The sequence below is a fragment of the Muntiacus reevesi genome, chromosome 2 (genome assembly GCF_963930625.1).
Source record: "Muntiacus reevesi chromosome 2, mMunRee1.1, whole genome shotgun sequence".
NCBI lineage: Eukaryota > Metazoa > Chordata > Mammalia > Artiodactyla > Cervidae > Muntiacus > Muntiacus reevesi.
In genome coordinates, this window is record NC_089250.1 from 103,373,138 (window position 1) to 103,399,289 (window position 26,152).

A 26,152-nucleotide genomic window follows, 5' to 3' on the forward strand; every position below is an offset into this window, starting at 1 on the left:
CTACCAGCAAACAGTAAAAATTAGCCTGAAGCTATTTTGTAAAATAATTCTTGTTTCTTTCCAGCACAAAATCAGTCATATACCAGGAACACAAAAACTTTATTGGAATTTATAGCAAAGATTATTCTAATGTAGGATCCAAGTTCAGATCTTGCTAATCTTTCTTTTTACCACTGTGCAAAACTGACCCCTTTCCTTCTTTATCAGACTTACATAGTCCTTCTCAAATGGAAAGTCTTTGACCTCAAGTGTGCAGCCCTTAAAGAACTTGGGTTTTATTCACTTTTCTTCGGTCTATAAATCTGTTCTAGGCTATAGACACACCTTCATCATAGCTACAGAATCAGCTCCCCACTGATGTGGTCCTAAGTTAGAGATATCTAGTAATATAAAAAGAAGAAATTTCTTACTTTATGCATTCTGCTCATGCTTAATTCCATAATACCAGGTGTATTTTAATGGTGTGTAACACTTATATATTAAAATTTAGAGTACAAAAAAATAAAAGGGTTTTCTAATCTTTCCTAAATCATGTATGCTTTTCTAGGTGCCCCAAAGATACTGAAAATTAAATCGATATGCTAGGGAACTACCCCTTCATGGAACACAGCCTTGTGAAGGGGCTTGCATAACTCAGTAAAGCTATTAGCCATGTTGTGCAGGGCTACCCAAGAGGGACAGGTCATAATGAAGAGTTCTGACAAAATGTGGTCAACTGGAGAGGGAAATGGCAAACCAGTCCAGTTACTCTTGCCACAGAACCCCATTAACACTATCAAAAGGCAAAAAATATATGACATCAGAAGATGAACCCCCCCTCCCAAGTGGGAGGGTGTCCAATATGCTACAGGGAAAGAGCAGAGGACAATTACTAATAGCTCCAGAAAGAATGGAGCAGCTGGGCCAAAGCAGAAACAGCACTCAGTTGTGGATATGTCTGATGGTGAAAATAAAGTCCAGAGTTGCAAAAAAAACAATATTTTATAGGAATCTGGAATATTAGGTCAAGTAGGAGATGGCAAGAGTGAACATCAACATCTTAGGAATCAGGACAGGAATGGGTGAATTTAATTCAGATGACCATTATATTTACTACTGTGGGCAAGAATCCCTCAGAAGAAATTGAGTAGTCCTCATAGTTTACAAAAGAGTTTGAAATGTAGTGCTTGAGCGCAATCTCAAATATGACAGAACGATCTCTGTTCATTTCCAAGGCAAATCATTCAATATCACAGTAATCCAAGTCTATGCCCCAACCACTGATCTCAAAGAAGTTGACCAGTTCTATAAAGACCTACAAGACCTTCTAGAACTAATATCAAGAAGAATGTCCTTTTCACCATAGGGGATTGGAATGCAAAAGTAGGAAGTCAAGAGATGCCTGGAGTGATAGGCAAGCTTGGCTTTGGAGTACAGAATGAAGCAGGGTAAAGGCTAACAGAGTTTTGTAAAGAGAACACACTGGCCATAGCAAACACCCTTTTCTTTCTTTTTTTTTTTTTTTGTCTTTATTTTATTTTATTTTTTATTTTTCAGTGGGTTTTGTCATACATATGAATCAGCCATAGAGTTACACGTATTCCCCATCCCGGTCCCCCATCCCACCTCCCTCTCCACCTGATTCCTCTGGATCTTCCCAGCCCACCAGGCCCGAGCACTTGACTCATGCATCCCACCTGGGCTGGTGGTCTGTTTCACCACAGATAATATACATGCTGTTCTTTCGAAACATTCCACCCTCCCCTTCTCCCACAGAGTTCAAAAGTCTGTTCTGTTCTTCTGCGTCTCTTCTTCTGCCCTGCATATAGGGCCATCGTTACCATCTTTCTAAATTCCGTATATATGTGTTAGTATGCTGTAATGTTCTTTATCTTTCTGGCTTACTTCACTCTGTATAATGGGCTCCAGCTTCATCCATCTCATTAGAACTGATTCAAATGAATTCTTTCTAATGGCTGAGTAATATTCCATGGTGTATATGTACCACAGCTTCCTTATTCATTCGTCTGCTGATGGGCATCTAGGTTGCTTCCATGTTCTGGCTATTATAAACAGTGCTGCGATGAACATTGGGGTGCATGTGTCTCTTTCAGATCTGGATTCCTCAGTGTGTATGCCCAGAAGTGGTATTGCTGGGTCATATGGCAGTTCTATTTCCAGTTTTTTAAGAAATCTCCACACTGTTCCCCACAGTGGCTGTACTAGTTTGCATTCCACCAACAGTGTAAGAGGGTTCCCTTTTCTCCACACCCTCTCCAGCATTTAAGCAAACACCCTTTTCCAACAATACCATAGATGACTCTACGCATGGACGTCAGAAAATTGCCAACACTAAAATCAGATTGATTGTATTCTTTACAACCAAAGATGGAGAAGCTCTATACAGTCAGTACAAACAAGACCCGGAGCTGACTGTGGCTCAGATCATCAGCTTCTTAATACAAGATTCAGGCTTAAATTGAAGAAAGTAGGGAAAGCCACTAAACCACAGGTATGACCTAAATCAAATCCAAGTCCTTATGATTATACAGTGGAGGTGATGAATAGATTCAAGGGATTAGCTCTGGTAGACAAGAAGGCCTGAAGAACTATGGACAGAGGTTCATGACACTGTACAGGAGGTAATGTTTAAAACTATCCCAAAGGGAAAAAAAAAATTTGCAAGAAAGCAAAGTCATTGTCTGAGGTGGCCTTACAGATAGTTGAGGGAAGAAGAGAAGTGAAAGGCAAGGGAGAAAGGGAAAGATATACCCAACTGAGGGCTTCCCTGGTGGTTCAGCAATAAAGAACTGGCCTGCAATGCAGGAGACACAGGAGACATGGGTTCAATCCCTGGGTCAGAAAGATCCCCTGGAAGAGGACATGGCAACCCACTCCAGTATTCTTGTTGGGAAAATCCAATGGACAGAGGAGCCTGGCAGGCTTCAGTTCACAGTGTTGCAAAGAGTCGGACATGACTGAAGTGACTGGGCACGCATGCACACCCAACTGAATACCGAGTTCCAGAGAATAGCTAGGAGAGATAAGAAGGTCTTCTTAAATGAATAATGAAAAGAAATAGAGGAAAACAATAGAATGGAAAAGACTAGAGATCTCTCCAAGAAAATCAGAGAAGCCAAGGGAACATCTCATACAAAGATGGACACAGTAAAGAATAGAAACAGCAAGGACCTAACCAAATGAAGCAAAAGACATTAACAAGAGATGGCAAGAATACACAGAAGAACTGTACAAAGAGATCTTAATGACCCGGATAACCACAATGGTGTGATCACTCACCTAGAACCAGATATCCTGGAGTGTGACTTCAAATGGGCCTTAGGAAGCATGCAATGAACAAAGCTAATGGAGATGATAGAATTCCAGCTGAGCTATTTCAAATCCTAAAAGATGATGCTGTGAAAGTGCTGCACTCAATATGTCAGCAAATTTGGAAAATTCAGCAGTGGCCACAGGACTGGAAAATGTCAGTTTCCATTCCAATCCCAAAGAAGGGCAATGCTAAAGAATATTTGAACTACTGTACAACTGTTCTTAGGGAAGAAAGCTAAGCACCAAAAAATTGATGCTTTTGAACTGTGGTGTTGGAGAAGACTCTTGAGAGTTCCTTGGACTGCAAGGACATCCAACCAGTCCATCCTGAAGGAGATCAGTCCTGGGTGTTCATTAGAAGGACTGATGTTGAAGCTGAAACTCCAATACTTTGACCACCTCATGCGAAGAGTTGACTCATTGGAGAAGACCCTGATGCTTGGAGGGATTGGGAGCAGGAGGAGGAGGGGACGACAGAGGACGAGATGGCTGGATGGCATCACCGACTTGATGGGCATGAGTTTGAGTAAACTCAGGGAGTTTGTGATGGACAGGGAGGCCTGGCATGCTGTGATTCATGGGGTCGCAAAGAGTCGGACACGACTGAGCGACTGAACTGAACTGAACTGAACTGAACTGCTTCTAGTTGCACATGCTAATAAAGTTATGGTCAAAATCCTACAAGCTAGCTTTCAGCAGTACATGAACTAAGAACTTCCAAACATACAAATTAGATTGGGATGGGGAATACGTACATTTTGAAGAGGCAGAAGAACCAGCAATCAGATTCCCAACATCTGTTGGATCATCAAAAAAGCAAGAGACTTCTAGAAAAACATCTACTTCTGCTTTATGGACTACACCGAAGTCTTTGACTGTGTGGATCACAACAAACTGTGGAAAATTCTTCAAGAGATGGGAATACCAGACCACCTTACCTTCCTCCTAAGAAACCTGTATGCAGGTCAAGAAGCAACAGTCAGAACTGGACATGGAACAATGGACTGGTTCAAAATTTGGAAAGGAGTACAACAAGGCTGTATATTGTCACACTGCTTATTTAACTTATATGCAGAGTACATCATGCAAAATACTAGGCTAGATGAATCACAAGCTGAAATCAAGATTGATGGGAGAAATAACAACCTCAGATACACAGATGATACCACTCTAATGGCAGAAAGCGAAGAACTGAAGAGTCTCTTGATGAAGGTTAAAGAGGAGAGTGAAAAAGTTGGCTTAAAACTCAACATTGAAAAAAACTAAGATCATGGCTTTCAGTCCCATCACTTCATGGCAAATAGAAGGGGCAAAGTGGAAGCAGTGACAGATTTTATTTTCTTGGGCTCCAAAATCACTGTGGACAGTGACTGCAGCCATGAAAATAAAATATGTGTGCTCCCTGGAAGGAAAGCTATGACAAACCTAGACAGCATATTACAAAACAGAGACATCACTTTGCCAATAAAGGTCCATCTAGTCAAAGCTATGGTTTTTCCAGTAGTCATGTACGTGAGAGTTGGACCATAAAGAAGGCTAAGCACCAAAGAATTGATGCTTTTGAACTGTGGTACTAGAGAATACTCTTGAGAGTCCCTTGGACTGCAAACCAGTCAGTCCTAAAGGAAATCAACCCTGAATATTGGAAGGATTGATGCCGAAACTGAAACTCCAATACTTTGGCTACCTGATACAAAGAGCCGATTCATTGTGAAAGACCCTGAAGCTGGGAGAGATTGAAGGCAAAAGGAGAAGGGGGCAGCAGAGGATGAGATGGCGAGATAGAATCACCAATTCAATGGACATGAGTTTGAACAAACTCTGGGAGATCGTGAAGGACAGGGGAGCCTGGTGTGCTGCAGTCCTTGGGGTCGCAAAAGGTAGGACACAACTTAGTGAGTGAACAACAGCTAAGGGAATTAAATCATCAACTGCCACTGTAGAGACTTACACTAGTGTGCAATAGGAGCATTACAGAATATGGCATGGGTTTGTGATCTATTTTCATTTGTTACATTAGTGCAATGCCTTAGTATCTCAGATGGTACTGTAGAAAGTCTTCTCTAGTGCCAACTTGGGTAGCACATTCATATTCTATAACCATATTCTTTCCTAATCTAACTTTTTTTAACTTTACTATCACTGTAATATAAAAATCCATGTCAACAGTTATCTCTTTTCTTATTAGATAAAATATTTTGAATTTTAACCCTTCTCTAATAGCTCACAGGAGCCTTCTTTGCTACTTTGCTTCCTTAAGTTAATTTTAATGGATGAAGTAAAAAATAAGACTTTTAAGCCATATTAATTAGCTTAAAAGTCTTATCTTCAAACAGGATTATGAAAGAAATTAGAAGGGTTGGGGAAATTTGTAGAATTATAAAGCAAGTGACTTTTTAAAGTAAAAGGTATCATCCAGTCTTAAGGAAAAGGGTCCTTTCTACAAGTCATTAATAATTTCAACTGTTCTTTATTTCCTACAAAAGCAACCTTTACTATGTTAACAAAAGTACTAGGAAAGATTGAATTGTTGAGAACCTAGAAAATATATATCCTTTGATCAACATTCAGTGCTCTCCCCAAACCAAATACTATCATCTTTTTGGCCAATAAACATTTATTAAGCATATATTATGTCCAAAACAATATCCTAGCCATTTAGAAAAGACGAGCCTGCATTCAAGTCACTGCTTTAGCTACCAGCTTTCTTGGTAACATAGTACATATCACTCAGCCTTGTGGCTCTTAATTTTAGGTTTTGAACATCTAGAACTTCATTCATTTTTTTATTAAGTCAACCACCTTTTATTTATTACGTACAGTACCCTAACTCTGGATTTTCAGGATGAGTCAATCATGGCCCTTTCCCTTGCCGAGTTCCTGGTAAAGCTGGGGAGGCAGTATGTTAACAGTTAATTACAAAACACTATGATGAGTGGTGTGAGTGGTACATACAGGTGGCTGTGTGAAGGGAGAGTTGTTTTATGTCAAGGATGCTATTCCCATTCTGGGCGTAGCAAGAAGTTTGTTGTCAAACTTCATGAATGGAAGATGAGAGGGAAAATTTAGTCAAAAGTAAGGTATAAATTGCCTCATAAACCATACTGTAAACTTTATTCAAATCATGCTTTGGACTTTATCTTATAGGAATCAGGGAGCAATTAGGGGGTTTTAAGCATGTGAGAGCTGGACTCTGAAGAAAGCTGAGTGCTGAAAAATTGATGCTTTTGAATTGTGGTGTTGGAGAAGACTCTTGAGAGTCCCTTGGACTGCAAGGACATCCAGCCAGTCCATCATAAAGGAGATCAGTCCTGGGTGTTCATTGGAAGGACTAATGCTGAAGCTGAAACTTCAATACTTTGGCCACCTCATGCAAAGAGTTGACTCTTTGGAAAAAACCCTGATGCTGGGAGGGATTGGGGGCAGGAGGAAAAGAGGACGATAGAGGATGAGATGGTTGGATGCCATCACCGAAGAGCACAATAAAGTAAAAAGAATGAAAAGAACTGAGGATCGTCTCAGAGACTGCTGGGACAATATCAAACACACCAACTTACAAATAATAGGGGTCCCAGAGATGAAAATAAAAAGAAAGGGTATGAGAAAATTTTTGAAGAGATTATAGTTGAAAATTTCCCCAACATGGAAAAGAAAATAGTCAACCAAGTCCAAGAGGCACAAAGAGACCCATACAGGATAAACCGAAGGAGAAACACACCAAGACACATACTAATCTAACTAACAAACACTAAACACAAAGAAATAATATTAAAAGCAGCAAGGGAGAAGCAACAAGTAACATACAAGGGAAACCCCATATGCTTAACAGCTGATCTTTCAGCAGAAACTTTGCAGGCCAGAAGGGAATAGCAGGATATATCTAAAGTACTGAAAGGGAAAAATCTACAACCAAGATTACTGTACCTGGCAAGGATCTCATTCAAAATTGATGGAGAAATCAAAAGCTTTTCAGACAAGCAAAATTAACAGAATTCAGTACCACCAAACCATCTTTACAACAAATGTTTAAAGTGAAGTGAAGTGAAAGTGAAAGTCACTCAGTCATGTTCGGCTCTTTGTGACCCCATGGACTGTATAGACCATGGAATTCTCTAGGCCAGACTCCTGGAGTTGGTTGCCTTTCCCTTCTCCAGGGGATCTTCCCAACCCAAGGATCGAACACATGTCTCCCACATTGCAGGCAGATTCTTTACCAGCTGAGCCACAAGGGAAGTCAAATGTTAAATGGACTTATATAGTTAAGAAATACGAGAGAGGAAAAAAGATTTATAAAATCAACCCCAAACAATTAAGAAAATGGGAATAGGAACATATATATCAATAATTACTTTAAATGTAAATGGATTAAATGCTCCAAACAAAAAACACAGGCTGACTGAATGGGTACAAAAACAAGACACATATTATGCTGTCTACATGAAATCCACTTCAGACCTCAACACACATACCGACTGAAAGAGGGAGGATGGAAAAATAAATTCCATGCAAAAAGGAAGCAAAAGAAAGCTGGAGTAGCAATCCTCATATCAGATAAAATAGAACTTAAAATAAAGATTATAAGAGATAAGGAAGGACATACATAAAGAACAAGGGATCCATCCAAGAGAAAGATATAACAATTGTAAATATCTATGCACCCAACATAGGAGCACCTCAATACATAAGACAAACACTAACAGACATAAAAGGAGAAATTGACAGTAATACAATAATAGTAGGAGACTTTAACACCCCACTCATACCAATGGACAGGTCAGCAAAACAGAAAATTCATAAGGAAATACAAGTCTTAAATGATACAGTATATGAGATGGATCTCATTGACATCTTTAGGACACCCCGTCCAAATGCAAAAGAATACACCTTCTTCTCAAGTGTACATGGAACATTCTCCAGGATAGACCACATCTTGGGTCACAAATCAAACCTCAGTAAATTGAAGAAAATTGAAATCATATCAAGCATCTTCTCTGACCACAAAGCTATGAGACTAGATATCAATTACAAGAAAAAAACTGTAAGAAACACAAACACATGGAGATTAAATAACACATTTCTAAATAAGCAACAGATTCCTGAAGAAATCAAAAAGGAAATCAAAAAATTTCTAGAAACAAATGGCAATGAAAACATGGCAACTCACAACCTATGGGATCCAGCAAAAGCATTCTCAGGGGAACGTTTATAGCAATACATTCCTACCTCAAGAAACAAGAAAAACATCAAATAGACAGCCTAACTTTACACCTAAAACAAATAGAGAAAGAAGAACTAAAAAAAAAAACAAAATTAGAAGAAGGAAAGAAATCATAAAGATCTGAGCAGAGATAAGTGAAAAAGAAATGAAAGAAACAATAGTAAAGATTAATCAAAGTAAAAGCTGGTTCTTTGAGAAAATAAACAAAATTGACAAGCCTTTAGCCAGACTCATCAAGAAAAAAAGAGAGAGGAATCAAATCAACAACATTAGAAATGAAAAAGAAGAGGTTACAACAGACAATGCAGAAATATAAAGGAGTATAAGAGACTATTACGAACAATTATATGGCAATAAAATGGATAACCTGGAAGAAATGGACAGGTGCTTAGAAAAGTTCAATCTTCCAAGACTGAACCAGGAAGAAACAGAAACTGTGAATAACCTAATTACAAGCACTGAAATTGAAGCTGTGATCGAAAAACTCCCAAAAAACAAAGTCCAGGACCAGAAGGCTTCACAGGAGAATTCTGTCAAACATTTAGAGAAGAACTAATGCCTATCTTTCTGAAACTCTTTCAAAAAATTGCAGAGGAAGGAACACTTCCAAATTCATTCTATGAGGCCACCATTGCCCTGATACCAAAACCAGACAAAGACAACACAAAAAAAGAAAACTACAGGCCAATATCACTGATGAACATAGATGCAAAAATTCTCAACAAAATTTTAACAAACAGAATTCAGCAACACATCAAAAAACTTATACACCATGATCAAGTTGTGTTTATTCCAGGAATGCAAGGATTCTTCAATATATGCAAATCAATAAATCTGATACACCATGTTAACAAATTGAAAGATTAAAAACCATATGATCATCTCAATAGATGCAGGAAAAAGCCTTTGGCAAAATTCAGCACCCATTTATGATTAAAATTCCTCAAAAAATGGGCATAGAAGAAACCTACCTCAACATAGTAAAGCCCATATACGATAAGCCTACAGCAAACATTATTCTCAATGGTGAGAAACTGAAAGCATTCCCCCTAAGATCAGTAAGAAGACAAGGGGTGTTCACTTTCACTACTGTTATTCAACATAGTTCTGGAAGTCCTAGCTACAGTAATCAGAGAAGAAAAAGAAATAAAAGGAATCCAAGTTGGAAAAGAAGCAGTAAAGCTTCTTGTACATTACTTCTATCATGTACATGATACTGTACATAGAAAACCCTAAAGACAGTGCCAGAAAATTACTAGAGCTAATCAGTGAATTTAGCTAAGTTGCAGGATACAAAATCAATACACAGAAATCACTTGCATTTCTACATAATAACAATGAAAAATCAGAAAGAGAAAGTAAAGAATCAATCCTATTCTCCATTGCAACAAAAAGAATTAAATATCTAAGAATAAACTTACCTAAGGAGACAAAAGAACTGACACAGAAAGTTATAAGACACTGAGTAAAGAAATCAAAGATGACATAAACAGATAGAGAGATATTCCATGTTCCTGGGTAGGAAGAATCAATATTGTGAAAATGACTATACTACCAATCACAATCTACAGATTCAATGTGATCCATATCAAATTACCAATAACATTTTTCACAGAACTAAAGCGAAAAAATTCACAATTCATATGGAAACACAAAAGACCCTGAATAGCCAAAGCACACTTGAGAAAGAAGGATGAAGCTGGAGGAATCAACCTTCCTGACTTCACATTGTACTACAAAGCTACAGTCATCAAGACAGTATGATACTGGCACAAAAACAGAAATACAGACCAATGGAATGAGATAGAAAGCCCAGAAATAAACCCATGCACCTATGGGTACCTTATTTTTGACAAAGGAGGCAAGTATATACAATGGGGCAAAGACAACCTCTTCAATAAATGGTGCTGGAAAAACTGGACAGCTGCATGTAAAAGAACGAAATTAGAACACTTTCTAACACCATACACAAAGATAAACTCAAAATGGATTAAAGATCTAAATGTGAGACCAAAAACCACAAAACTCTTAGAGGAAAACATAGTCAGAACACTCGATGACATAAATCAAAGCATGATCCTTTATGACCCACATCCTAGAGTAATGAAAATAAAAACAAAAATAAACAAGTGGGACCTGATTAAACTTAAAAACTTTTGCACAGCAAAAGAAACTATAAGCAAGGTGAAAAGACAACCCTTGGAATGGGAGAAAATAATAGCAAATGAAACAACTGACAAAGGATTAATTTCCAAAATATACAAGCAACTCACACAACTCAATACCAGGAAAACAAACAACCCAATCAAAAAGTGGGGAAAAGACCTAAACAGACATTTCTCCAAAGACCTACAGAAGGCTAATAAACACATGAAAATATGCTCAACATCGCTCATTATTAGAGAAATGCAAATCAAAACCACAATGAGATATCACCTCATACCAGTCAGAATGGCCATCATCAAAATGTCGACAAACAATAAATGCTGAAGAGGGTGTGGAGAAAAGGGAATGCTCTTATGCTGTTGGTGAGAACATAAATTGATACAGCTACTATGGAAGACAATATGAAGATTCCTTTAAAAAAACAGGAATAAAACCACCATATGACCCAGCAGTCTCACTCGTAGGCATATACCCTGAGGAAACCAGGGTTGAAAAAGATACACACATCCCCTTGTTCATTGCAGCACTATTTACAATAGCTAGAATATGGACGCAACCTAGATGCCCATCGACAGATGAATGGATAAAGAAGTTGTGGTACACATACACAATAGAATAATACTCAGCCATAAAAAGGAATGCATTTGAGTCAGTTCTGATGAGGTGGATGAAACTAGAACCTATTATACAGAGTGAAGTGAGTCAGAAAGAGAAAGGTTAAGTATCATATTCTAAAGCATATATATAAAATCTAGAAAAATGGTTCTGAAGAATTTATTTACAGGGCAGCAATGGAGAAACAGACATAGAGAATAGACTGATGGACATGAGGAGAGGGGAGGAGAGGGTGAGATGTATGGAAAGAGTAACATGGAAACTTACATGACCATATGTAAAATAGATAGCCAACAGGAATTTGCTGTATGGCTCAGGAAACTCAAACAGAGCACTGTATCGACCTAGAGGGGTGAGATGGGGAGGAAGATTGGAGGGAATTTCCAAAGGGAGTGGATATATGTATACCTATGGCTGATTCATGTTGAGGTTTGATAGAAAACAACAAAGTTTTGTAAAGCAATCATCCTTCAACCAAAAAAAAAAAAAAAATTAATTTTTAAAAAAAAGAAATATAAGCGGTAAAACAAACAAAAAAAAACTCATAAAAAGAAAAAAGAGCAGGCACACATTTTTATTACCGAATTTCATTTCAAATGAAAGGATTAAAAATCACTTCATTAGGGCTGCCACAATAAAGTACAACAGAGTGAGCAGCTTAAAAAAGAGAAATTTCTCACAGTTATGGAGGCTAACAGTTCAAGGTCAAAGTGTCAACAGGGCTGATTTCTTAAACCTCCCTCACTGGCTTACAGATGGTTACGTCTCACTGTGACATGTTCTTTTCTCTGTCCACACATCCCCTCTGTGTCTCTGTGTGTCTCTCTGTGTGTCCTAATCTACTCTTAATAGATTGGATTAGGGCCCACCATCAAGATCCCATTTTTAACTCAATACCTCTCTGAAGACCCTACTTCAAAATACAGTCACATTCCAAGGTACTGAGGGCTTGCGCTTAACACATGAATTTAGAAGGAACATGGTGTAATCGTCAACAGCCCTCAGTTACAAATGATACAGAAAATATAAAACAACCATCAGCTTTTAAAATATACTTTAGGATTTTGTTTGTTTGTTATATTAACAATCACAACTAACTAGAGCTTATAAGTAATCTTGGAGCTATTAAGGAATGATAACAAAGCACATGTAGATCCCACTCTAATTCCACTAGCTCTCTAGACCAAACAGATGGCATAACAGAGCAGATATTTACATGACAAACATATAAACAGCTGTAGCTAAATGTCCTAATCCAGAAAGCACACTTATCCCCAGGGGGGAAAAAAAAAAAAATATATATATATATATATATATATATATATATATATAAACTTAAATACATCTAGGAAAAGATCACATACTGAGAATAATATCAAATATTAGTTTCTTTCCAATTTTACTTAGCTTCTTACTTAAAACCAAACAAACAGAAAAAAGCAAGTTTGGACTCTACCATTTGTTTATTCAACAAATATTTATGGTACACCTGCACTGCCATGAAAATATGGCAGTGAGTTTCATTCTACTGAGAGGAGAGAGAGTAAACAAACACAAAAATAATTGTATAGCATAGTGGTGGTTATTGGCATGTGCTGTGAAGAAAGTAAACAAGGCTATGGAAACAGATGAGAGGAAATATAGATTTGATATCAGAGAAGGCCTATATGATTGTAGAATAAGGACCCAAGGAAGTAGAGAAGACTTTTGAATATCTGGGGGGAAATATTCCAAACAGAAGAAACAGAAAGTTCAAGGTCTCCCAAATCAATTTTTGGTGGTATGTTCCAGGAGCGGCAGGAAGGTGAGTGTACCTCCCACAGAATGAGAGGAGAACATAAAAGATGAGTCAGGCTGGCAGGTAGGCACCGAAAGTGCAGGTCCTGTAAATCACCACCAATATTCTCAATTCCATTCTTGTGACTGGGAGCTACTGAAGATTTTAGGACAGAGAAGTAGCATAATCTGACCTAAAATGCAAATAGATCATTCTGGCTACTTTGAGAGAATAGACAAGACTGGGCAGGGATTTGGGAGAGGGGTGAAAGGTACTTAGGAGGTTGATGCAGTAACCCCAGTGGAGACCACCTTGGCTTGTTCCAGGGAGCAGGGGTGGAGCTGTTGAGAAGTGGCAGAATTCTGGTAAATCTGAAGTGAGTCAACAGGGTTTGCTCATAGATTGTATACAGATTATGAAAGAAACAGGTCAAGAATGCCTCTATGGCACATGACCTGAGCAATCAGGTATAGAGATAATATTACTTCAAAAGAAATGAGTAGGGAGGAGGAATCAAGAGTTGATCTTGACATTTTAAGTTTGCCTATTAGAGTTGCTAAGCTGGAGACTAGTATACAATTCCAGAGTTGAGAGAAGTTATGAGCCAGAGATATGTTTATTGTGACTTACATTTCCATTTTAACTACTCATGTATCAATAGTTTTGCTAGTCTTAATAAAAAGTTCAAAGATATTTGAGAACACTATTTGTTTTCCAAAGTCATGAAACAATGAGATCTCTGAAAACAAAGTTATAGGACTTAGCTTTGGGCACTCCCAACATTTACAGGTAATTATCCCACAGGAAACCTAACCATGAACTCTATTAATCCTAGGATATATGGCTTTTGCCATTTTAAATGTTACTATTTGGAAAAACACTTTTATACAGAGCAATGATTCAGAGGCAAATGCAGCCTTCAGTAAAAAATGTAAAGTTAATGTTAATTATAGTCTCCTTCTCTCCAAATGTTTTCAAAAATGAGGAGAAAAATTATCAAGATGCTGAATTAAGAAAACCAAGGAGAAATTAAATTCATGCTGCTATGTACACCTAAATCAAGCATTAATCATTCTGGTGAATCAATAACCAATAGTTTTAGCAGAACTGATTTAAAGAAATGCTGAGCAAGAAAAAGCAAAAGGATAATTTTTTCCATCAGTAACCATGGACTGCTTGAAGGAAACAAAATAATAAGCAAAAAATCCAATTAGCCCAAAGCTGGCCCTAAAATTGAAAATGGGTTGATCTCATATGTTGTAGTTCAAGCATGTCCACAGGGTCCCTTGGTCAATCCAGCCCATCATTCCACTTCCAGCAGTGATTGATGTGGGATATGGTTATGACCCCTAATTCTCTATTCCAGCTTTTTAAAATAATCATTTATAACCTTTTAACCATAATATCGAATAAACCATGCCAATATGCTTTGCTAACACAAAATTATGAGGTTTTCTTTGAATTTAAATGCTACTATCTGTCACCAAATTCATTTTTATCCATTTACTCTAGGCCATCAAATTTACTCCTGTTCTATTCTAACATAAAACTCTTTTTTATTAAAGATGTCTAGGGGAAAATATACAAAAATCACCTGCTTCAAACATGAATAAGAAATAACAAACAAAAAGCCAGAATGACCAAATGAGATAGTTGATTAGATTTGTAGGACTCCACAGTCAAGATTTTATAAGAACACAATACAGTTTGAATATAACCAATCAGCGATTTAAATGATGATGTTCAGTTTAAAATTGATTAGGTCATGTCCATCTCATTTCTCATGATTGTCTCTAAGTTGAGAAAGCCATTTTTGCCTCATTTTTTTAAGTTAAATATTTAGTCACCAATCTTTAACCCTTTTGGCCAATGCTTGATTTATACATCTTAAGGTTCCTTCTTCAAAACATCAGGATATTTCCATAGTCCTTTAATTTTAAAACACCATCAATTATAATATATACCATCAATTTAACCACTTCTTTTCAGAATGCAAGTATAGATAATATTTTGTCAGTAATGAACCTGTCAAATCCAAGGCTGAACCATGAGTCATATTATACAAGGAAAGGAGAGAGCAGAGAGAAAAAAAATACTGTCTTTGAGTTTCAAAGCTCACTTTCTTGTAGTCCTAAGCAAGAACAGTTGTGAAAGTCATTAGAGAAACAGAAAACTATTTTCTAAACTTATTAACTCCCATTAGCAGAAGCTGGATTTGATAGGTTAGAAAAACACAAAGTCATACGATAAAGATCTGGTGAGACAGGAAAAAGAAGTAAGGACACTCTCCTTAACTAACCCCAAAAGACTATGGAAAGAAGGAGCTCAGAGGCAAGAAAGACAAGCAAAATACCCTTCCTTATTTCCCCTCTCTGAAATCACCCATACTGGGTTGGGGTCAGGGTGGGGTGTGGTGCTCTTTTAGCATGATTGTGGGAAAACCCTGAAAGCAGAGGGATTTGGCTCCATTTAGCTTTGGGACTTTGGAAGAAAACTGCCTCAGAAGCTGCCGTGAACAAACCCTAGGGTAGCCATAGTGTAATCTTGGCATCACTGTGTAAATAGATAAAAGGAAGGCCAGTTTAGCTTTCCTAAGCCACTCTTGATTCCCATGAAGTATGGATAAGACCCAGACCATCCTAGATATCCTGAAGGACAATCAAAGTATGACTGAACTGAAGATTGGTGGGCTTGCCCTGAGCCCACCACGGTGAGAACCAAGGTAATCCTACAGCAAAGGCTGAGAGGTAGAGAGATAATGCCAGACACTTGATGAAGGATGTAGCTGGGACTTGGCATGAAGCTCCATCAAGGGCCAAGGTGAGGTTAAGGCATCTGTGGAGAACCATGGACCTTAAGCAGGCTAAAAAGAGCACTCTACAAATTTTATCAGCTATAGACCATATCAGAAAATGCACAGTGGTGTCCAGAGGACCCATGCACGGTAGTGGTCACCCCTCAAAGGTCACCATTCAGGAGAGCATTCCAGACCAGCCATCCAGCAACAATAGACACTAAGTGTCCAAAGGTTACCACATGGATCCAAAGGCCCCATCTCCCATCTCCATGAGCTCACATAAAAACACTCTTCACCCCCAACAACACATTTCTGATCCACCAAAGAACCTGAGTAGTTACCAAAAAGAAGGATTTATATTGCTAAATCATACCAGTTTGCCAATCTTATTGGCTCAGTCCAATTTAGACTGAGAGATTTATCCCAACCTCCAGGGAATGGGAGCCTATGAGGAATATCAAATCACTTATGAAAGATACAGCTTAAGTGTACTGTGGATAAGTTTGTGATCCCCTACATGTATGGATGTGAGAGTTGGACTGTGAAGAAAGCTGAGCGCCGAAAAATTGATGTTTTTGAACTGTGGTGTTGGAGAAGACTCTTGAGAGTCCCTTGGATTGCAAGGAGATCCAACCAGTCCATTCTAAAGCAGATCAGTCCTGGGTGTTCATTGGAAGGACTGATGCTGAAGCTGAAACTCCAATACTTTGGCCACCTCATGCGAAGAGTTGACTCATTGGAAAAGACCCTGATGCTGGGAGGGATTGGGGGCAGGAGGAGGAGGGGACGACAGAGGATGAGATGACTGGATGGCATCACCGACTCGATGGACATGAGTTTGAGTAAACTCCGGAAGTTGGTGATGGACAGGGAGGCCTGTCATGCTGCGATTCATGGGGTCACAAAGAGTTGGACATGACTGAGCAACTAAACATACTTACTGACTGACAAGTATCAAAAAGGAAAACTACATTAAAATGTTCATATCTGTTCTATGATGCGTTCTACTTTCAGAAATGTTAAAAATATGAGGGGGAGAATGTAGAAAAAATGTGTCTAAACTGAAGAACTGCAGTATCTTGCAAGCCAGGGTTAAGAATGCAAATTGTTTCCTAAAAGAAAAACCTCATGAAAATCACAACCCACATTTGTTAAGCCTTAATTTACAGAGCATTCAGTACTGTGAATATATATATATATATACGGTTGACCCTTAAACAACATGGGTTTGAACTACACGTGTCCACTCAAATGTGGAATTATTTCAGTAGTAAATACTACATCTGAGGCTGGCTGAATCCACAGCTGCGGAACCATGAATACCTAGGAATTTTGGATGCAGAGAACCAGCTGTAAGTTATATGCAGATTTTCAGTTGCACAGAAGGTATGTACTCCTAACCCCTGCATTGTCCAAAGGTCACCTGTATATACGAACTCGGTTATAACAAAGTTAAGCAATTTTCCCAGAGATTATATATATGTATACATACACACACACACACACACACACACACACACACATATATATACATACCAAGGACAAACTGTGTCATGGTTCCAAACATCCTAAAGGAGAAGCACTAGATCTTGAAAATCTCATTTCTCAGGCCGTGCTTCCTAGTGTCCAAAAGCCAATTTCTGGGTAGAACATTATCACTTGGCATGAGGCTAAACTCAGGCTTGGAGAAAGAAGGGAGTGAGGGTGGCTAAGTCTAAGTCAAAGTGTGGGAAAGGTAACTCTTAAGAAGAAATGCACTGGTCACACAAGACCATCACTAAGGAATCTCCTTCAAAGACTCAACTGCAGAGCAAGTTAGAACTCTCCTGGTGACTTCACCACGTACACACCATCAGGTAGCTATAGGGCAGTGGTTTTCAACTCTGGCTACACAGGTTGCTATTTAAATTTGAAATATACAGTCTCCTACACTAGCTTCTCAAACTTTAAAGTGATACAAATAACATGGGATCTCATTATATCATATATATATATATATATATAAATAGTAGAACAAAGAATATATTTCTAGTTGGTGATTTAATATACCTTTTCTTTTTGTAGTCTATGGTTTTCCTTTTTATATTTTTTAACACCAAAAACATCTTGTATGGGGCATAGCTGATTAACGATGTGGTAGTTTTAGGTGAACAGCAAAGAGACTCAGCCATATATATGCATGTATCCATTCTATCCCAAACCCACTTCCCATCCAGGCTGGTACATAACATTTAGCAGAATTTCAAGTGCTATACAACAGGTCTTTATTGGTTATCCATTTTAAATATAGTAGTGTGTACATATTTGATTCAGTGGATCTAGGACAGGGTTCTGCATTTTTTAAGAGTTTCAAAATAAGCCTGATACTGGCAGTCCATGGATAACACTCTGGCAGCAGCAAGGTCTACTTTAGTGACTGTACAATAGAATCACCTGGGAGGCTTTCAAAAATACTGTTAATGGGATCCTACTCCAGATATTCTGATTTGATTGGCCTTAACTGTAGGCTGGGGCTATCAGGATATTTATAAGTTCCCCAAGTGATGCCCTTTGGCAGCTAAGGTTGAGAAGAACTGGTTACAGGTAATTGTAAAGGTAAACTTTGTGTGATGTAATACCACACTGTAATTTCAGACTTGTGCATTATGAATCTCTTCCCTCATTTGCACTTCCTCCACCTAATGCTGGCAAACAAAACATGCCTTGGATACTCAGAATCCTAGAGTCCACCATAATCTAATCCATACACAGATTTATAACACCATAATCTAATACCATAACACTATAATCTAATCCATGCGTAGATCCATAACAGTGGCTTGCTGGATAAAAGATAGCTGCAGAACATGGATCCCACCTCTCATGCAGTAATTTTCCTACAGCTGCTACTAATAGCCCCACCGGGATCTAGGAGAACTAAGCATATCACAAACAGAGCTGATAAAGGAGGTTACCCACCCCCCCAGGAATTCCTTATAAATTTATTCAAGACGGACACTACCCAACCCCATTAGAAAGGCAAAGAAGGGGCACCATTCTGGGGCAAGCTTTGCTCCAGGAAGCAGAACCATGCTCACCACTGGCTGATGTAATTGCCAGGACAGCAATTTTCACACTGTAATCACCTGGGAGCTTTTTAAATTACTACCTGGTCCTATTCCCAAAGATTCTGATTTAATTAGTTTCCTGTGTGGCCTGAGTGCTGGGAGGTTTACAAGCTCCCCCAGGTGAATTTAATGTGCAGTCAGGGTTAAAAACCACTAGGCTAACAGGATTCCCAACTAAGAGGAATTTTCTGAATTGCCTAGTTAGTACTCTTGCCCCAATGAGGCTTTTGCGTCTCTCACAGGGCTTAGCCACAAACCACTCCATCGTAATTTATCTCACAAGGGCTCTCAACTGTGTGTGATATTGCACAATTCTTATCCTTCCTTAGCCAGTGTGAGTGCAGAGTACCTTCATGAGAAAATGGTCAGTCTAGAGCAGGGGTCTGCAAATTAAGTACCAAGAGCCAAGTCTTGCCACTTAACTGTTTCTGCAAATAATATTTTATTGGAACACAGTTACATCCACTTGTTTATATATTGTCTGTGGCTAAAACTAAAACAGAAGAGTAGTTATAACAGAGAATCTATGGCTGTTGTTGGGCTGCACGCCACAGGCCTGCAAGTCTTGTAGTTACCCATCCTTCAGACTGAAGAAAAAGTCAATAGACAGCGACAAAGACATCAGTGGTTTATTGGTCAGAGAGATCTTACACGGAAGTTCCTGGAGAAACACCCCACCCTTTACAGCAGACAGTGGGCAGGACGCGGCAGCAGTCTCCGATACTAGGGGGAGAAGGAGGCCACTGTTTATGGGGGGAATGATGTCAGGTGGGATTCTCAGTTAACAAGGACTAATTAAGCCCTCTAATTAAGAGGTATGGATCTAATGTGAGTGAATCAGGGACTGGTCAAGAAGGAGGGTCTACAGAAAGTAGAGAACAGCCATACAGGTATCAAAGCTGAAACTACTATCTGGACCCAAGCACAGAAGAAGTTTGCCAACCACTGGTCTAGCAACATGGAGGTGTCAAGCTGCAGCAATATCTTCTGGGACAAGCTGAGTGTTCTAAAATAGACCAGCGGATTCTATGAAGGGCAGAATCATACCATAAGCAGTGCAAATATCCACATCTGGGGGTATATGGACAGCTGAACCACAATTGCTCCCATCAATCTAGCCATTTCCACTAAAACTGCAAGTGGACCTGGACTTATCAGTCTATACCACCTGGTTGCCTACAGAACCAGTTTATAAGAAAAAGATCTTATTTCACAGCTAAACTGGAAGTGGATATCTGTGAGATCAATCAGAATTTGTGGAGAAAAAGATTGAAAGAAAAAATATTAACAGTAGTGAAGTGGATCAGAGGTAATCAGAGAACCCAGAACAACAAGGCAACAACATTGGTATATTTTAAAAAATCAGAGTCTGATAGAATAAAAGGTCTAGGAAGCAAGCCGAGAGGAAGTGAAGCATATTCAGAGACAGACATCGGCCCACAGCAAAGTTCAAAGCTAAAAGGTTCTAGTGGTGGGGGCTTCCCTTGCATGTTCACCCTGCACATTCCCATGGACTTGTGCTATTTTAATCAGCTACTAGTTTTTCTTATCCTTATTTTAAGAAGTGGCTTCCTTTTTCTCAACTATTTTGTTCCTCAAGGAATATTGTAGCCTAACAACTTTCCCATGGGAGCAGTTTTCTACCAGTAAGAGAATGCAGAAATTGAAGAATTCACTTTATTAGAAACACCTCAACTATACTGATCATCTTAAAATTTAAAACATTAAAGAGGCAGAATTAAGTTTATTTCTTCATCCCATCATACGAATAACATCTTTATACTTACTATGCTTTGCACATATAAGCACTTAAAAGATATTTAATTTACTAAGTTTCAAGGTTACTTGTTAAGATTATAGTCAAAACTACAATATTTGCTTTTAAAGTAATCTACAAAAAGACTATATGTGCTCAGCCCTGTCTGAGATTTTCTTGGAACCTTCAAGATTAATTCTGACATGAATTCATTTGATAGGATAATCAGCAAGGATGCAAAAAAAAAAGAAGCTTGGAGATAAAAGCAAAGAAATATAAGTAAAAGGCATCATACTCATTCAAAATGACCCCTAAAATGATAGAAAACAACCACAAACAAATGAAAACTTTTCTGAAAGAAACAAAGGAAATTATATTCTAGGAAGCTAAGAAGCCAAAGCAGGTTCTCTCCCTGCTACCTGGAAGTCAATCAAATCTCTCTGTAGAAAAACGGAAATAAACCCTTTGGGCATCAACATCTGGAGTGGGGTATATAAGAGAAGTCCTCCATAGGAGTCAAAGAGGAAAGAAAAACATGGTGCTTAGAAGAAGAATTAAGTTTGTCATCCAGACACTTAAGACAAGGAGAAGAGAGAAATTAGGGGAAAAGCTGAAAGGGGCTGTTCTCATAGGAATTTCATGTGATTCTAGGTACAAATAATTCATTGGGGCATATGTGACATAGTGAAGCACAGTTTGGAAGAAAGGTATTCTCTCCTCTTCTGAAAAACCCCAGTGTCATTCTGCTACTTTGAAAATTTAGAGGCATTGGGACCTTGGCATGTCCATCTCCAGTCTTAAAAATGGGCATCTTTGGCAGTTACCTTCTACATACCAACTAGATGAAACCAGGCAAAGTGGAAAAACATGGCAGATAGACTAGTTTGGGAGAGTTGATGAGTCAAACATCAGAAACTTCAAAAACTGGAGATGAAGGGAAGAGCAGAAGAGAAGCTTTACAGGAAAATCTTCATTCTATAAAAAGTAAGTGAGGACCATTACAAGAACCCTTGATTACTGCTACTAATGGAACTTCTTCTGAAGTTTCAGCCACTGATGAAGAGGTAGGAGGCCAGGGAATCAGATGACATAGTAAGACAAGCATCAGGGCTATATGGTCAATGCTCAAGCAAACTGGAAACTGTGAGGGCCCACAGAGGCTAGAGTATTATTTTGAGACTAGTTTGTGGTTTGGAAATTGGAAGGATCCCTTAAAACCATAGTAACTAAGAAACCTTATTGTCCCTCAACAGCATGAGTTTGTAGATCCAAACTTGAAAATTGCTCCAACAGAACTCCCCTCTATATCTCTACTTCTTTCTGTGTATTGCTTGGTTTTGCACATGATATAACTGTGTAATGCTAGGTAAATGCTTAACTATACCCAAAGTCAATTCCCAAAGGAGAGGATGGCAATAGGACCAATTTACCATCACACCCGAGAGGCAGAGCTCTCATGCCAGACTGCCTCACAGGCTTCTTGCCAACCTATAATTGTCAATAAGTCAGTTGCCCACCCTGATAAGGTCAGATGTGATCAGAGTGGAAAGCTGACAAATCAGATGGAGACTTAACAAAAAAAGAACCCCTGAAAAGGAAGCAATGGAAAGATAATGGTTTTCAGGGCTGTTCACAAATATTCCCATCCTCCTGGGCACAGAACAAGATCACACATCTATCATCCCCATTGACCACATGACTTGCTTTGACAAAAGCAATGTGAGTGGAACTGACAGATGTCACATCCAGGTGGACAACTTAGGAGCCTTTGCATGATTCATAGTGTTCCCTTTTCCTGTGGTAACCATAGTGGAAATAAATATTGAGATGGAATATACATTAACCTGGGTCCCTGAGCGCCTGAATTTAGCAGGGACCTCCCAGCCAACTCACTTTAAACATGTAGTTTGAGCAGGAAATGAACCTTTGTTAAGCTAAAATCACTGCAAATGGTGATTGCAGCCATGAAATTAAAAGACGCTTACTCCTTGGAAGGAAAGTTATGACCAACCTAGACAGCATATTAAAAAGCAGAGACATTATGTTGCCAACAAAGGTCCGTCTAGTCAAGGTTATGGTTTTTCCAGTGGTCATGTGTGGATGTGAGAGTTGGACTATAAAGAAAGCTGAGCACCGAAGAATTGATGCTTTTGAACTGTGGTGTTGAAAAAGACTCTTGAGAGTCCCTTGGACTGCAAGGAGATCCAACCAGTCCATCCTAAAGGAGATCAGTCCTAGGTGTTCACTGGAAGGACTGATGTTGAAGCTGAAACTCCAATACTTTGGCCACCTGATGCAAAGAGCTGACACATTTGAAAAGACCCTACTGCTGGGAAAGATTGAGGGCAGGAGGAGAAGGGGACAACAGAGGATGAGATGGTTGGATGGCATCACTGACTCAATGGACATGAGTTTGGGTAGACTCCAGGAGTTGGTGATGGACAGGGAGGCCTAGCGTGCTGCGGTTCATGGGGTCACAAAGAGTAGGACACGACTGAGTGACTGAACTGAAGCCACAAGAGATTTGGAGGTTGCTTTATCACAGCATAACCTAGCTTATGCTGACTGATAAAAAATTGAGCAGATATTCTTAAACTTGACCCAATGCATATTACAGAGTATATAAAAGCCATCCCTAAGGGACTCCCAGAAATAGATGTGAAACACTATCAAAGTGGAAACCGCGAAAAGGCTAAGAGGTCCTACAAGAGATAGAGGTAAGAGACAGAGTAATAATGTTTATTACTATTGATCTAACTCTATATTTACCACTTGAAAACATGAAATATATTTATGTCAGAAAATTTATTTGAACCTTTGCCCCCTCAAAAGATCTTCTGTCTTCACTGGAGATAACATTATGAGGAGCTTGTTATTGTTCTTATCTTAAGGGGTTTTAAATTAACTCTTCCAGCTTACATTCTACATGAATCTGACGCATACCAAATTATGTTGTGTGGCAAATAAGATTATAGACAGGTCCATTATGTAACAACTGTAGCATGCTTTAGCAGTTTATATCTCCTTCAGAGAGTATACAACACAGAAATGTAAATTCTTTTCATCATAATTCTGCATAAATAGACTTTCTACACTGCATTGTCAAACTTGGATCTTGAAAGTGATAAAGTACAGATGCCTACAGTTGCAATCATAAAAATGTAATTGCTGAGAAAAAAATATTTCTGATCCATTGGAGGAATTTATTACAGAAGGATGCAACTGTGTAAGTTATCACACATAGAAAATAAAAGTGAATGACTGAAATATATCCCAGCCTGAACATCCCTGCAAAATGACCCAGTGATTTACCTGTGCCCAAAAGAAAAAAAATAGATTAAAGATAAATCAAGTTTGGTCGGAAAGATTGGTAACTATAAAAAGAGCAGAATAAAGATTTATGAATCAATGAATTTAGAAGTCAGAGTGACATAATAGTATCTATGACCAATTACTCCAAAAATTAAAATGTAATTTTGACTTTGAGTTATATACAGAGATGGTAAGTAATTTCTGTGGGACCTTGAAAGCAAAGGAATATAACATGAAGATAAATAATGATGAAATGTGAGACTTTTTTAATGGAATTACTAAATGATAACTTTATCTGCTGGCATTATGAACTTAAAGATCATTAACTTCTTTTGGAATGTTTTCCAGTATAATCAGAGACTATATTACATGCTTAAAATAAACAATGTAACTATTTCAAATTAAACACTCTTTGAAAAAAAAGAATGTGATGAGATATTGAGTATGATGCTATTCTAGTAAAAAATCTTTAATTTAATGGAATTTTTATTGTATTGATAGGTAATACATGATCAAAGTGACAAGAAGGTTGTTCATCAAATCCAAATTAATGACGATGACTTTGAAATATACTGGTTTTTTGTAAGGAAAATCCCATTATAATGAAAATCAAGAGCTTGGGCAAATAATTTTGTTGTACAAAAATTCTCTTTTTAACATGAGACCATTCTGTGGGTTGCAAAGACAGGGACTTCAGTGAAGTTTCAGAGTCATCTAATATCAATTTCATACAAGATATCAGTGTCTTATAGACTGCCAAAGTTCATGATTAAGCTATCATCAGTGAGGCACATGTTTTAAATCGTCTTTCCAGTGGGAGATATGCTAAGTAAAAATATGTACAAAGCTTATTCTTAGAGCTACTCTCCTCCCCACCATCTATCTCACAAAGAAGACAAACAGGAAATGTTTAAATTATCAGACATAAGGTCAGTGTCATTTCTCACTTAAGAAACCCTAGAGTACTTCAAGGCCTTAGAAAAAGGGACAATCTGTCTTAGGGGGCATGATGGAAGGTAAGCCTAAAGAGGAGTTTTCTCACAAATTTGGGGTTAAAAACAAAAAATTTAAATCTATACTATAGTGTAAGTTTCTCCAAGCGCTGCTCTAAAGAAAAGCCAATAAATAAAACCTGGGCTTACATAATAAAGTCAGAGAATCATTATGCCTATTTTCAAGGAATTATTCACTTTATGAAAGATTTTATCATAGAATAACTTAAATATCTGCTTTTCTCATACATTTTGGTATTTTTAAAATAATTTCCTATTTGACAGATGAGCCAACATGTGCTCTGAGGCAAGTCACTGAAATTCTCTAGGCTGTTTCTAGCTGTTTCTGCTTCTGTGTAATAAGAATGGTTTTAACCATGCTGCCTGCCTCACTCAGTTTTCAAGACAATTGAACAAGATAATTTGCATAAAGGTACTTTCAAAACTGCATATACATATTATTACTTTTTTGACTTTTAAAGAGAATCTGCGGAGAAACTTTCAGAATGTTATCATTATTATTACTAAATAGATACTTTGGTACACTTTAAAACATTTTAAAGGACAAATTTGGATAACATATTCATTCTATAAAAATCAAATCTTTCCATTATTTATTTTTCCTATGTTTCTTAGTACTTTTGCAGTTACTATTATTCATTGTAATTTCCATGTTATCAATACCTGGATTATGAGAGGCTCCAGTAGCTTCTCTACAGTGAATGTCTGGACCCGCAGATCCTGAGGATTGATACTCAGTGTGATTGGTGTTTCAGCTGACATGCTTCCTGTGCACAAAAACAAAAAGACATTTACTAATAAAGAAAAAATACTTTCTAGAGGAAAGCACTAATGAAAATCATAGCGTATGTGCGATTAGTATTCAAGCACCTCCTCCTGCTATCAGCTGTAGCCCTCAGAGGACAAAGGTGCCAAGTCCACCAACAGAGAAACAAGATATTCCCTGACTGTTTGCTCAGGTCATGTTTCTGGGCTTGGGTCCTCTAACAAATTAATTTATGCTGGTTTGTTCATGACTAAAATTATAACCCAGCCAAGGCGAGTTTGCATTTGATCAGGAATCTTAAGTGAAAAATGAA

At 38.2% G+C, this 26,152-nt stretch overlaps 1 protein-coding gene across 1 annotated transcript in view; it reads right to left on the bottom strand.

Annotated features, from left to right (window-relative positions):
• Nucleotides 1-25,835, bottom strand: part of CTNNA3 (catenin alpha 3) — a 1,724,101-nt gene extending 1,698,266 nt beyond the window's left edge. The window contains exon 1 of the mRNA XM_065919867.1: nt 25,737-25,835. Coding sequence (XP_065775939.1) covers nt 25,737-25,835 — 99 coding nt within the window. The remainder of the gene's footprint in view (nt 1-25,736) is intronic.
• Nucleotides 25,836-26,152: the final 317 nt, after the last annotated feature.